Here is a 12,448-nt window from a genome sequence, read left to right on the forward strand (position 1 = left end):
TCAGCAGGAGAATGCAGCGAGACGTGGGGATGGAAGCTGAGATTTGGGGTAGCGCCGAGTCCAGGCAGCAATGAAATAGTTTTGTTGGGCTGTTTCGCTGCCGTTCACTGTTTGCAGGCTGTAAAGCTTTCAAAATACGTGCTTGGCAAAAGAGGTGCAGTTTGCCTTTGACCCTTTTCTCAGCAGGATTCAGATATCTGTGATAGCATTTACTTGCTGCAGGAGGTTTTCTCTTTTCTTTTTTTATCCGAGATGCCCATCATTGTCTGTTGAAAAGCAGGGCGTTGGCTCGAAATGCTGAGGTTTTGCTTTTCATATGCAGCTGTTCTGTACCAAACCATTGACAGCAGAATTGCTTTGGAAAGCTTGGGCCCCTCCCTCTGAGATCACTATATTATTCTTTCCATTGTCCTGCTTTCTCTTCAGAACATATTTAGGGAGACAAGCTTTGCACGTTTCTTATTCAAAGGACTTTGAAGTCACATTCAACAAAAATAACGTGTTTAAAAACATAAATATTTATTTACAGAGTAATTCAGTTCATTACAGAATTGGTAGCTTTTAATGATTGGCAGTCCTTAAAGGAGTCTTCAGCGGGGGCGGGTTGAGCCTGTAAATCAAGGAACAACTGGCTTATTGAATTTAATTCCTGAGTGATTAATAATAAATTTTAATTTGAAGGCACCCATGCCTGAAGGTCTCTGGGTTTTGTAACAGAGATGAAAAAAAGAAAGAATGAAAGAAAGAAGCTTCAATAACAGAAGATACCTTGCACATCTGAAGAGAAACAGGAGTGTTTGGAACCTACAGAAGTGAACCTCCTTGCCTACCTGTAAAGCAAGTGATGGCAGTGGAAAGGATCTCCGACGTGCTTTGAGACACTGCCGTACTTCCGCACGGAGAGCTTGGCTTAGACCTGGCCAGCTTTAAGAGCGGAAGAGTCTGTCACCCACCTTCCTCACTCACCTCTGCTAAAGCTTTCCTTGGCTTTTCCTTTCCGATCTGGGTGTTGGTGGCAAGCTGATGCTGGTGTTCACGCTGGTTACGGAGGGGCCCCGACTGGAGGGGTGCAGGTAGAGGGGACAGACCTGCTCTCGAAACCTAAAGACCGTGTGTGATGTTCGTAGCTGTGTGACATACGCGCTGTTTCTGGCCAGTGGGAAAACGAAGGGTTTAATGGCAGTTTTGTCCCATGGACTCAGTAATCACATTGATGCTTTTCTCTTCCAAATGCCACTGGCATATTCCAGGAAGATGCCGGTGTCATCCTTAGGGCGTGTGCCCCATCTCCCCTGTGACTGGTACAGTGCTTGTTCAGAGAGTTCAGAGAAAGCCCTGAGTAAGGCTGGGGAAAGCCCCCACACGGCTCTTCCTGAAGGAATCGGTGCTGGATTGCGGTGCCGTGTCGCATTCAGTAGTCTGTTACCTTTCTGAGTTTCTTCTGAGTGCGTTGGCTGTTTGAAAATGCCAGCAATACATACATTTTAGTGGGGGGTTTTGGAAAGGGCATTGAAATGCTCATCTGAAAGGTATTGTAGAAAAGCAAGGAATTGTTTCACAGACTTTATTGCCAAAGTTAATGTGAAAACCGCAATATCTTCTCTTTAGGACAGAATGTAATTGTCATAGTCCCAGGAGCCAACCTGCTTTTAAATTCTGAAGACCTGAGGAGGGCTTCTGATGTCATCTGTGAAGCCAAAGTGCTTGTTTGCCAGCTAGAAATAACGCCTGCTGTTTCTCTTGAAGCTCTGAAAATGGCACGTGCCAGTGGAGGTAATTTAACATAAGCCATTCTGTCTCCCTCATACGTGTTGCATGAAAAATGTTCTTTGTCGTGCTTCCTAAACAAATATACTGTGGTCTGTTCAGGTTTCTGACATGCTGGTTTTATTTAGAAATGAAACAATAGCCAATAAATTCACGCTGCCCTAAGGAAAACTGAATTCCGTTTTCAGATTTTGCAGTGTTTACCTTGAATGGCAAACCAGCCCGTACCCTTGTGATGTCCCCATGTCCGTCTGGTGCTGCCTCTCCTCTTGTCTTCGTGCTGTGACTAACCACGGTATAACGTTGTTGGGTCGGGAACACGGGCCTGACTCTGATGTTACTGCAGAGCAGAACAAGCATAATGAGTGTGAGTCTGTAAAGTTCCACACGAAATAAAGTGAATGCCAAGACATGGAGGCCAGACCTCTGCCCTTTTCTCCCAGCGCAGCCGTAGGTGTGGCTGTGCCTTTTGATAGAGAATTTAACATCCTTAAAGGAAAAAAAATGCTTTTTCCTCTTAACCAAAATTCTTGGAGCGTGACTTGGCGTGCTGCCACTGAAACAGGCAGAGTCACGGGCTGGGAAATTATTAGTAACTGGTTCCTGTGCCATGCTGTGGAACGGCGGCCGCTGTTCCTTCAGGGTCACTTATACGTAGATAAAAGCTGGCGTTTGACTTGGGTGTGATGGGGGTTCACTACCAACGTGATGGTTTCGTTGATGAAGTGCCTGTAATGCTTTTGGTTACTCAGGCACAGTATTTGAACACTGAGTAAATAATTATGCGAGCAAGGCATCTACAGGAGATTAAAAATACATTGTTTGTGACTATCCAGGAGATAAGACCGGGAGGGGACAGCTCATAGTATGGTCGCTCACCCAGCAGGTCAGGGACGGAACAGACCAGAACTAACCAGTTCCTCGCAGCTGGGCCCAGTCCTGCTCCAGTGGGTGACAGCACGTTGGGATTGTTGACTCTTCAGTCCTGCGTCTGCACCGAGATGGGTTGTGCGCCTGTTGTCATCTCTAATGTTCAGGCAAAAATGTTCACGTAGTGAAGATGTCAGATGCAGCAGAACTCTCTGCATCGTTCTTGTAGGTTGTGCTGATTTAGGCAGCTATGTTAGATGCGAGGCTGGGAGAGAGTGGCTCTGAAACTGTGGCGGGAATAGTCATAGGCTCTATAAACAGAACACAAATTACTTTGACATCCATTTCAAATGTCAGAACGGGGTTCATGCAAAGCTAAATAAAAATTAAAAACTTTAGAAAACTGGAATGCTTAAATTATATTTGGGGCGTAACAGAGCTTGCTGTATTTTTTCATTATGCTTTACGAAAATGGCTAAAAGCATTCTACATCTAGTGGTTCATGGGCTGTGCTTGAGCATGGGTCAATATCCATCACTCAGCTTGTCTGCTTCTAACTCTGCACGGTTTGGTAAGATGCTTCACACTTTTATCACCCTCGTATGGCGAGATGCCAGCCTGTGACAGAAGGAAAGAGAGGAGATTTTAAAGGCAAGCAAAAAACCCCAGACCTGGTACATGGAACAGACACACAAGCGTTTACACCTGCAGGCAGCACTGTGTGTCGGGAGAAGAGCGCAGTGAGCTGAGGGCCAGCCACAGCCGTGCGCTGTCAGGCTGCTGGCGTCGTGCAGCTCCGCTCGCTCCTGCTTTCAAGCAATAGGCCACACATGTTCAAATGTCATGTGCCGTCAGAGCGCAGTCAACAGCTGGGCTTGCAGCGCGGGGAAGAGCTATCCTTAGCCAACTGTAAATTGCTAGTGCAATTTCCCCTCTTTTAGCCTGCAGCACCCTCATGTATAATGCAGGACTGCGTGTTAGGGTGGGCACTAGACTATTTTGGTTTAAAACAGATGCAAACCCAGATGTCTCAAACCTCTGTTTCCAGGGTTTTTTAACTTGTTTTTCTTCATTCTTACTGAAAGAAATAAACGGTAAGATGGAAAAAGGATGTGGGCACACAGGCAAGAGCCCTTTCTTCTGTTCAGTGAACATCACCTGGATCTGTTAGCTGGAGAGGGACACCTCATGTTCTGACACCCTCTCATTGTGGCGCTGATTGTTAAAGATCTTGTGACAGTCCTGGAGAGGAGGGAGGGAGGGTTGTGAATAATTATATGAAGTGGGTATAAATCGTAGTGGAAATCTGACTGGGATATCCTGGGGGTTTAGTGGCCAGGTGTTCTGAAGCTGCTGCTGCTTCCGAGAGGGGGACCACTGCATTGATGGGCAAAATGTTATTGTCTGTCAGAGCCCATAAAGCAGTTCTGGGGCTTCTGTAATAACAGCCTCCATAAAAGATGACTGATAGCATCCAGCCTATTAATGCTGTAGTGAAGAATGGGTTGGAAGCAGCCTCAGTTATTAAGGTTCCATGTCACTTGCAAGTAAAGAGTCTATTTTTCTGGGCAGCAATTTGTCACATCAGCTGCTTGTCTGTGGTTAAACTCTTTGTAATCTCTGCCAGAGCGTAATGGCAGCAGAAACCAGGCGATGGAAAGTGCCTCCCACCCTACCCCTTTTAAATTACAAAAAAGTGCTACTTTGGTAGCAAGGGACCTGACTCGGGGTTTCGGTGACTTCTTTTCTGCTGCAAAAGCTCTCTTGCAGGCACAGGAAGGGCAGAGCAGGAGCTCGCCTGGTTTGAATGCAGAGGAGGGAATGGCAATGCTAGGGAGAGAGAGACAAGGGAAGTGTAGGAGGGCTTCATTAGGGGGGTGGCAGAGGAAGAGAGAAACTGAAAGGGGAACAAAATTGGAGCAGAGAATAGGATTTGCTGAACAGAGTTGAATCGAGTTGGAAATTCAAAGGTAAAGTCAGGGAGTAGGCTGTGGGGACTGGAAATGGGAAAAAGTGTAGGAGAGAACATGTGCAGTGCTGCTGCTGACCCCTGCGTACGTCAGTGTAATGCCACATGCTTTCAATAGGTGCTGTTTGTTTATTTGACCTAGGAGAGTGTACCTTAGAGATTTGTGTTTAAAAACACCCTGTTAGGGCTGCAATTCCGAAAATAGGAAATGCAAGAGTTAAGGTTGCTTGTGAAACCTTAATTTGTCTCCTTTCTGCATATGTATTGTGTTGCAGTCTTTAATTATGTGATCACATGCTGTTTTTCAGTAGTATGTGATCATATAATTAAAGAGTTTGTTATAATACATACCGTATTGTAATAATATAAGGGAGCCAAATTAAGATTTCATTGGGGATCCTAATCCTGGCACTTTCTGACTTCTGAGTAAAAGTCTTTGTCGCTTTAATACTCTTTTTAACGAGGCAGGTAGAGAGGCCTGATAAAGTTGTACAGTCAAAGGCTAAAAATCTGAGAGTATGAATCAAAAAGATCATCTTCTAAATTTCTCAGTGTCAGATTTCAGGAGTCTCTGTGTGTCTTTTAGGGTGTTAACTGGGACTGAGGAGGGTTCGGGGCGTCTGAATATTACATGCTACAGCTTAGTGTCTAAGTATGTGTTTAGGACTGCCAATATAGGCATCCAGGTTGCAAGATTTGATCACTTACTCTGTGGAATATTTCTGAAGTAAGAGGGTGTGTTTATGTACAAACGATGGCCTTGTGGCTCAGACACAGAAGGATTAATCATAAAATTGGAAAAGCGATAAACCAAGTCTGCGGGCTTCTGGTGTTAACAGAGGGTAAGTCACTGCCACTGTCCTCACGGCAAACCCTTTCTGCTGCTACACAGGGCCTTGGGCTACGGTTTGGGGTTGGGTTAACTAATGTATTCTGCCACATGTGGAGTTTAGGTCTAGCTCTGCCAGATAGCGTCTTAAAAACATTCAGTGCCTCGTCCGCACTAGGGTTTTGTAACATGGCAGTTCCAGCAGTTAGGTAACACATTCAAAAGCACGTTTAGTGCCTTGTCTGGACATGCCCTTCATTGCTCCATGCCCCTGTTTCTTCACGTACAGAGCACAGATAACAACACTGCAAAAGCTCCATAACTGAATTACTTCTTGTAAAACTTACTAAAATCCTGGAAGAAGCATCATCAGTTAAACAAATGGCATCGCTCTCTGAGGCTTTTTTCCCTCTTCTCATTTATTTCATAATTTCTCGGTTATTTATCCTGTTACTCTTCTGTCATGCTCCCATCATGACAGGTGCCTGCACATGAATTAAAAGGAACTTTAATATAATAAACAAAACTTTCAGCAGTTCTGTAAAACAAGGAAGCAGAATCCGAGAGCCACTTGTGTGTTACTAATGAACACGGGGAATGTGAAACAACCACAGTGGTGTTTCGGGTGATGGTTTATGATTCTGAAACGCTAGAGATTTAGAGTTTCTTTTTCTTTTATTTTTCCAGTGAAGACTTTATTTAACCCAGCTCCAGCCCTTGCTGACCTGGATCCACAGTTCTATACCCACTCTGATATCTTCTGCTGCAACGAGACCGAGGTAATGCTCATGTGCCATGTTACATTTCAGAGTGAGTCTGTTCACAGAAATGCAGCGTAGGGAGCAGGAAAGCTGAGACATGCTCCACTTACGTAGGGCTTGTGGAGTTGACAAGTTTGATCCCTGACCTAACAAGCAAAGAGGAGTGTTCTAGAGTATCTCTAGACCGCACTCAAAATGAAACTAATCGTTTGCAGCGTGTCAGTTGTGTCCAGCCTTCTTTACAAGTAGATGAGTAAAACGGGTCCCTGAAAGGACACTGCTAAGGTGTCGTCATTGAGTGGTAGTATTAAAACAGGTCCCAGCCCTTGTTCTGCGGCCCCTTGGTATGGTTGGCAGCGGAGCGCTAGCTGTAGTGCCCTGGCAGCTCAAAACTCGCTTGCCGGGAGGCGCTGCCCTTGATGGTAAGTAGCAGCTTTGTATGCCTCTTCCTGTCAGATCTGATTTCTGGGAATCTGTTTCTCTGCCCCTTCAACTGTTTGTTTCAGTTTTTTCTATATCCTCCTTCCTCTCTCTTTTCTAATTCAAGTGTCTTATTTCTCTCAAAGGAAATTATTTTTGTCACAAGAGACAAATTAAGCTCGTCTCCTAAGGCCTGAGTTTAGATTTCCTATTTATTAGCATTATGCATGCTGTGTTCCTTCCCTCACCCTCTCTGCACGTCAACAGGAATGTGGGAGAAGCAATCTAGTGGGTAGAAGCCATGCCTTGATCGCAGCTAGAGTGACGTCTAGTAAACATGGTTTCTGCACTGAACGTGACACCTTTGAGTGGAGAGGAGGGGGAAGAGCTGAGTGGAAAGCATGGCCCTTCTTACTTACAGTGATTTTTGTCTGATGTCGTCAAGACTCAATTACCCTCTTTTCAAATTTCTCTTAAAGCCCGTCACAAACCATATCACAAGTTCTCAGTTCACAAGCCTTCTAGCACTTAAGGGTTGGTCTATGTAACCCTTGGAGAGCTGAATTTTATTCTGGGATGTTTTCAGTGTCAAGTTCAGGTAGTCCAGAGCATTCAGGAATTAGCAGAATAGCAAGGTGGGAGATGCCGTGGCTCCTCACGTCTCTGGAAGGCAAAGTTTCCATGTCCCTTGTGGCTCAGGCCCTGCCCAACAGCTACCAGAACTCAGTGGTGTGTGATGGAGAAAGTGCTACGGCAAAGTATTTATTCTTGTTCAGCAGACTTGCAGGACACCCATACGGTGTGGCTTTTGCTGGGGCTATCCCCCTGGGCTGGCCAAACGGTGCCATGGCGCACGTTTTGGGCTGAGAACACCCGTACTCCCACCAAGTCAGTAAATGTCCATCTCTTAGAAACCCGTTAGAAATAATCAAATCTGTGTCTGTCATTACTTGTCCATTCCTGACTTTTCTCTCGTTGCTGTATGCAACACACGTGTGAAAGTGTTCCCTTTGTTGCACTTTGTTGCTGGGGGACACTCTGGGAAGAGGTGTTCTTTGAGAAGTTTAGCTGGCTGGAGCCAGGGTGTGTTAGTATTACCGCCACGTGGAGAAAAGAAAATTGCTGGTATTTGGGGAAGAGGACATAGAGGTGTCCTCAGCAGTAGATCCCTGCTCCCTCATCTGCCAGTCCTCGGAGCTGGGGCACAGTTTGCTGTCTCCCCTGCGGTTTTGCTTTAGACGTAGTGACCTGTGGCAGGTAGGTGGGATGTGGGGCATAGTCGAGCCCGGACGTCCGTGCTCTGCTGCTGCTGAGCAGGCTTCTCTCTGCTGAGTTCATGGAATGGTGGAGCTGGGGAAGCCCCTGCCAGCTGTGTCAGGGGAGCACAGACCCAGGTGGGGCTCCTCCAGTGTATGCTGAGAACAAGAATGGCATGGAAATACCTTTGCTTTTAACAAGGACCTTTTCAGACTTGGCAGTGAAATCCATCATGTTCACAGGCCTGCGGTACACCATTATGTGTACTGCGCTCTGTGTGTCTGATTTGTTATTGAATTGGTTTTCAGGGACGAACTGTTGCTGTAGGTCCTTCCTTTTGCTGAGAAGAGAGGACAAATAGCATTTGTTTTTCTTGTGTGACGAGTTTGAAAGTTGTTTTTCTAGTAGTTGTTGTATCCTCACATGCCATCTGTTTTCTGTTTGCTTTCGTGGCTTCCCTTAGTTTCGGATCCCTGTCATGTAGACACTTGAGACATTTGGTACAGAGATAGATGTTTGCACACCCAAACAAAGGTTACCAGTCACATCTCTGTGCGGCACTTAAAAGCAGTGTTAATGCTACAAATCTTCTCAAAGATAATACTAATTGTTTTAACTTCATCCATTCAACCAACTAGCCTGTGTTCCGTTCATCCGCTTAAATCAGGAAGTACCCAAGACTTGGGTGATCGAGAGCATAGGCTGAGGAAAGACCTTTTCTGTATGTTTTTTTTTATTTCCCTCAGTATCTACTCGCAGTCGCAGTCGGAAAAGAGCAGTTGGATAAGTTGAACCTTTGCTCCGAGCCACTATGGCCATTCCTGTTTTACAGACTTTTTAAATTATTATTCTCTATGGCCAAATTTATTGCATGTGCTGCTTACGGAGCCGCCTTGCGGAGCTGTTCTCCTCCAGCTCCGTTACCCTCCTGCTTGGTATTTCTATGCCTCAACAAACTTCCTTCCAGCCCAAATCCTACTGATGTTCCAGCCTTACCCCTTTGGGGATCCTTTATTTTGTATTTGGGATTTTTAGGTACTCCTAGAAAAAAACAGTGTATTTCTGCTTTATCTTGACGAAGTCCTTTAAGAGGTTCATAAATCGTCTTGGGTTTCAAGATGAACTCTTTAGCGCTATCCAGCGCAGCTGCTTCTAGAGCACTCTTTGTAACACAGAGGTGTATGCTAAGACAAGATGACAGTTACATGGATTTTTTTTCATGGCTTGGTTTGGCTTTCTTAGCCATTTAAATATACAAGTATTTCTCACACCGTTTTACCAATATGTGCTTAGATTTCTTGTTCCTGAGAAATACCTTCAAATGCTACAGCCCTGTGGTCTGTTTGTGACAGGCTCGCGCCAGCAGCTGACGTTAGCTGTGGAACAGGACGCTGGCCATTTCGCTGGGAACACGCCGTGCAGCGTGAGGAGTGTTGGTGCTGTGGGGGTGAGAAGGGCTGGTCCTTGGGACCAGCTGCGTTCTGCCGAGGCAGAAGTTGCAGTTCTCTTCTGCCGTGGAGGGCAGGCGTTTGGATCGGCAGTGCCTTTGTCACAGAATAAGCATTTAGACCTGTCAGCTGTGGTTTCATCTGCCCACGGGATGTCAGGTCCCAAACACGCGACCTTCAAACACAACCTCACACTTTACACTCCATCCTTCATTAAGTGCTTTGAGATTCAGGAGATGGCACGCGGTGTCTGCTGTAACAGCACAGCTTGTTCTTAGGGATTTTTGTGTAGAGAGAAGCAAGCGGGATTATCCTATCAGCGAATTATCTAACATCGGTTTGTCTAGAAGGCTCTTCACAAGCTGTTCTTTTCACTCTTGCTTGTTGCAATAATATTTTTTTAAATGTCTGACATTTCTTTCTTTTTTATGTGGTTCATGAACAAAAAACTCAGAACAGATCTCACGAGGTTATCAGTTCGTTCTTTGCTGAGCCCGTAGTTCAGTTTTATCTTTTCCCAGAAAGATCAAACCTGTTGAGACTCGTTTGTTCGTTCCCAGATGCAGCCCAGCCTAATCCCTGAGGTTTGTGCAGGAATGTGCTAGCTCCCCATTCCCGTAATTCTTCTGATGGAAAATAAATGTATCCAAAGTCATCTTAGTGCGCACCAGTGGCTGTTCTCTTCAGCATCTCTAAACGCTGAAGAAGAGCCGTGCTCTACAAGACGAGCTCTGTGGAATACTTGCCAGTGTTTCCCCATGCGTTTGTGTGGCTCCTCGCTGCAGCCTGGCTCCGGGCAGCACCGCAATGGCAATGCAGCTCATGGCGGGGGCAGGTCTCACTTGGCGTGTGCCTGCAGCCGCATCGCCCTGCAGGTCGGGAACCAGAACGTGCCCCACATCAGCAATCTCAGCACGCTCCTCAACGCTGAGGAGCAGCCGCTTCTCCATGCCAGGGATGCAGAGGAGCCCTTCAGGAGAAGGAGCCTCCTCAGTGGGTACAGCTGATGATTTAGTCTGTCAAGCCATTTTGAATGCCAACCTGGGAACTGCTTTCTCCCGGGTGTACAATGGGTATCAGACTTCTGATCTAAGAAAGGCCTGGCAAAGATTCAGATAAATGTTACCAGAATATTTTGGGGCTTCAGTGGTAGAAAGGAGTACAATTAAATAGAGGTTAATTACTACTTTTGTTAAATAAAGCTGTGAGATGTATAAAAATAATATGGGAAGATAGATACTACCCTGTGTTTTCCTTTGAAGTGTTACTGTCTGTTACTAGAGGCTAGATCATTTCTGGAAGAAATACGAAGAATGGCAATTCCTGTCAGTATGTCCCAAATCAAGAGACAGTATTGACTTCTACAAGATTCAGAGAGCATCAAGATTATAAAAATATATCTGGAGTCTTGGATTAGGATGTTTAAGATAGTGCTGATCAATATAGAGAGATTAATAATAGGCATAGTCTTTCTTAAGAAAAAATAATTGCTATCTCTAGTAGTCAAAACAAAAATAGGCACTGTAGAATTAAAATATTTCAGAACATCTCCTGAATTTGCCTTTTCTGTTTCGAGGAAGGGAAAGCCACTATTGCACCATTGTGCAGAAGTTGCCATCAATTCACAGTATAGTTTAATTCCGGCTTTGTTCTAACTCCCGTTTTATCAGTTGCTGGGAACCATGAAATCTCCCATATTTAGTCTGAAATGAAAGATGTTACTTTTGGGATGGGAGGGAATAGCTTCGAGCCAATTCATTTCAATCAGTTTTTAATTATTCTAGCACGATAAGTATTTCTGCCTGTATGTATGTAAAAGTTTTATAATTTGAAACAACTGGAACTAGCTTGGCTTGTGGCCTGATCTCGCACTTGCTCAGACACCAGCTCTGCCTCACGACTTCTTTGGGACTGTTCCCACGGGTTAGAGATGATGAGATTAAGTCCTTCAGCCACTCTCAACGGAATCTCCTAAGGTACAAGTCGAGTTTGTAGCCAACTGGCTTCCTGTGCTTAAGTATTTAAAATCAAAAATATTTTAAATTGCATAGTTGTAGATGGGTTAGCCTTAAAACCAGCCCAGCTTCCCTATTATTATTTACGATTTCTGTTGCAGCAGGACCTGGCAACATTTGCCAAGCTGTTGCTGTGCTGGGTGCACAAAAACCAAATGACAGCCTGCTCCCCAAAGAACTGACACTGCTCCTTGTTCACCAGTTTACCTGTGCCGAGCATCACCGGGTTGGGGAGCAAGGCTGCTCCTCGTTCACCAATTTACCTGTGCTGAGCATCACTGGGTTGGGGAGCAGGCTGCCGAGGCCCCCAGTCCAGCCCCTGCTGCAGCGTGGCCAGTGTGGGCAAAGCCTGGGGCTCAGGCTTTGTCCCGTCAGGTGTGGAATCTCTGAATCACCTGGCAGGGTTACGGCCAAGAGCCTGCGTATCAGTTAGATTAAAAGCTTCAGTTAAGTTTCTCTTCCAATTCTGTTAAAAAAAAAAAAAAAAAAAGAAACTTGGGTGTAGATAAATGTGGATTTAAGTTTTTCTCCCAATTTTGTTAAAAAAAAAAAAAAAAAAAGAAACTTGGGTGTAGATTAATTATATATAATCCGTCACAGGATTCTTCTGACAGCACTTTTGTAGAATGTCCTCTTGCTTTAATAGGTCCGTTTAACTGAGGAGTTTTATGAGACTGGCTGCAGAAAAATAAAATTCTTCGTTTGCTGCTCTTTTGTACAGTGCTATGGCAAATGTCCACGGTGGGCTTTTAGTATTGTTATTTAATTTTTTCTTTACATAACCATTAGTTATTTCCTTCAATTGTACCGCAGTTTGTTTTTTAAATAAGATTCTACTGAAGGGAGGAACTTAAAAACTCACCACAGTATTTAACATCAGTTGACATTTACCGCAATCTCTAATTATTGGCACAGAATCTGTCTGGCTTCTGCTGCTTTTACGGTTCTTCCAGCTTGTTCCAGGGTTTTTTAGTTTCACCATCCTGCTGTAGATGAGTTAGATGATAGTGGTTTCAAGCAGATGAAGATCTGCTTTTGTACAGGCTGCCTGTTCAAAATAATTGTGTTTATTGGTATGAGCAGTGTAAAGATGGAAGGGGAGATTTCTGCAG

The 12,448-nt window shown here is 44.9% G+C and overlaps 1 protein-coding gene across 1 annotated transcript in view; it reads left to right on the plus strand.

The window, feature by feature from the left end:
• Positions 1-12,448, plus strand: part of RBKS (ribokinase) — a gene marked incomplete at both ends in the record, with an annotated part of 27,241 nt that overhangs the window by 11,721 nt on the left and 3,072 nt on the right. Inside the window, 2 exons of the mRNA XM_010143752.1 lie at positions 1,609-1,773; positions 6,123-6,214. Coding sequence (XP_010142054.1) covers positions 1,609-1,773; positions 6,123-6,214 — 257 coding nt within the window. The remainder of the gene's footprint in view (positions 1-1,608; positions 1,774-6,122; positions 6,215-12,448) is intronic.

The sequence above is a fragment of the Buceros rhinoceros genome, unplaced genomic scaffold (genome assembly GCF_000710305.1).
Source record: "Buceros rhinoceros silvestris isolate BGI_N320 unplaced genomic scaffold, ASM71030v1 scaffold19209, whole genome shotgun sequence".
NCBI lineage: Eukaryota > Metazoa > Chordata > Aves > Bucerotiformes > Bucerotidae > Buceros > Buceros rhinoceros.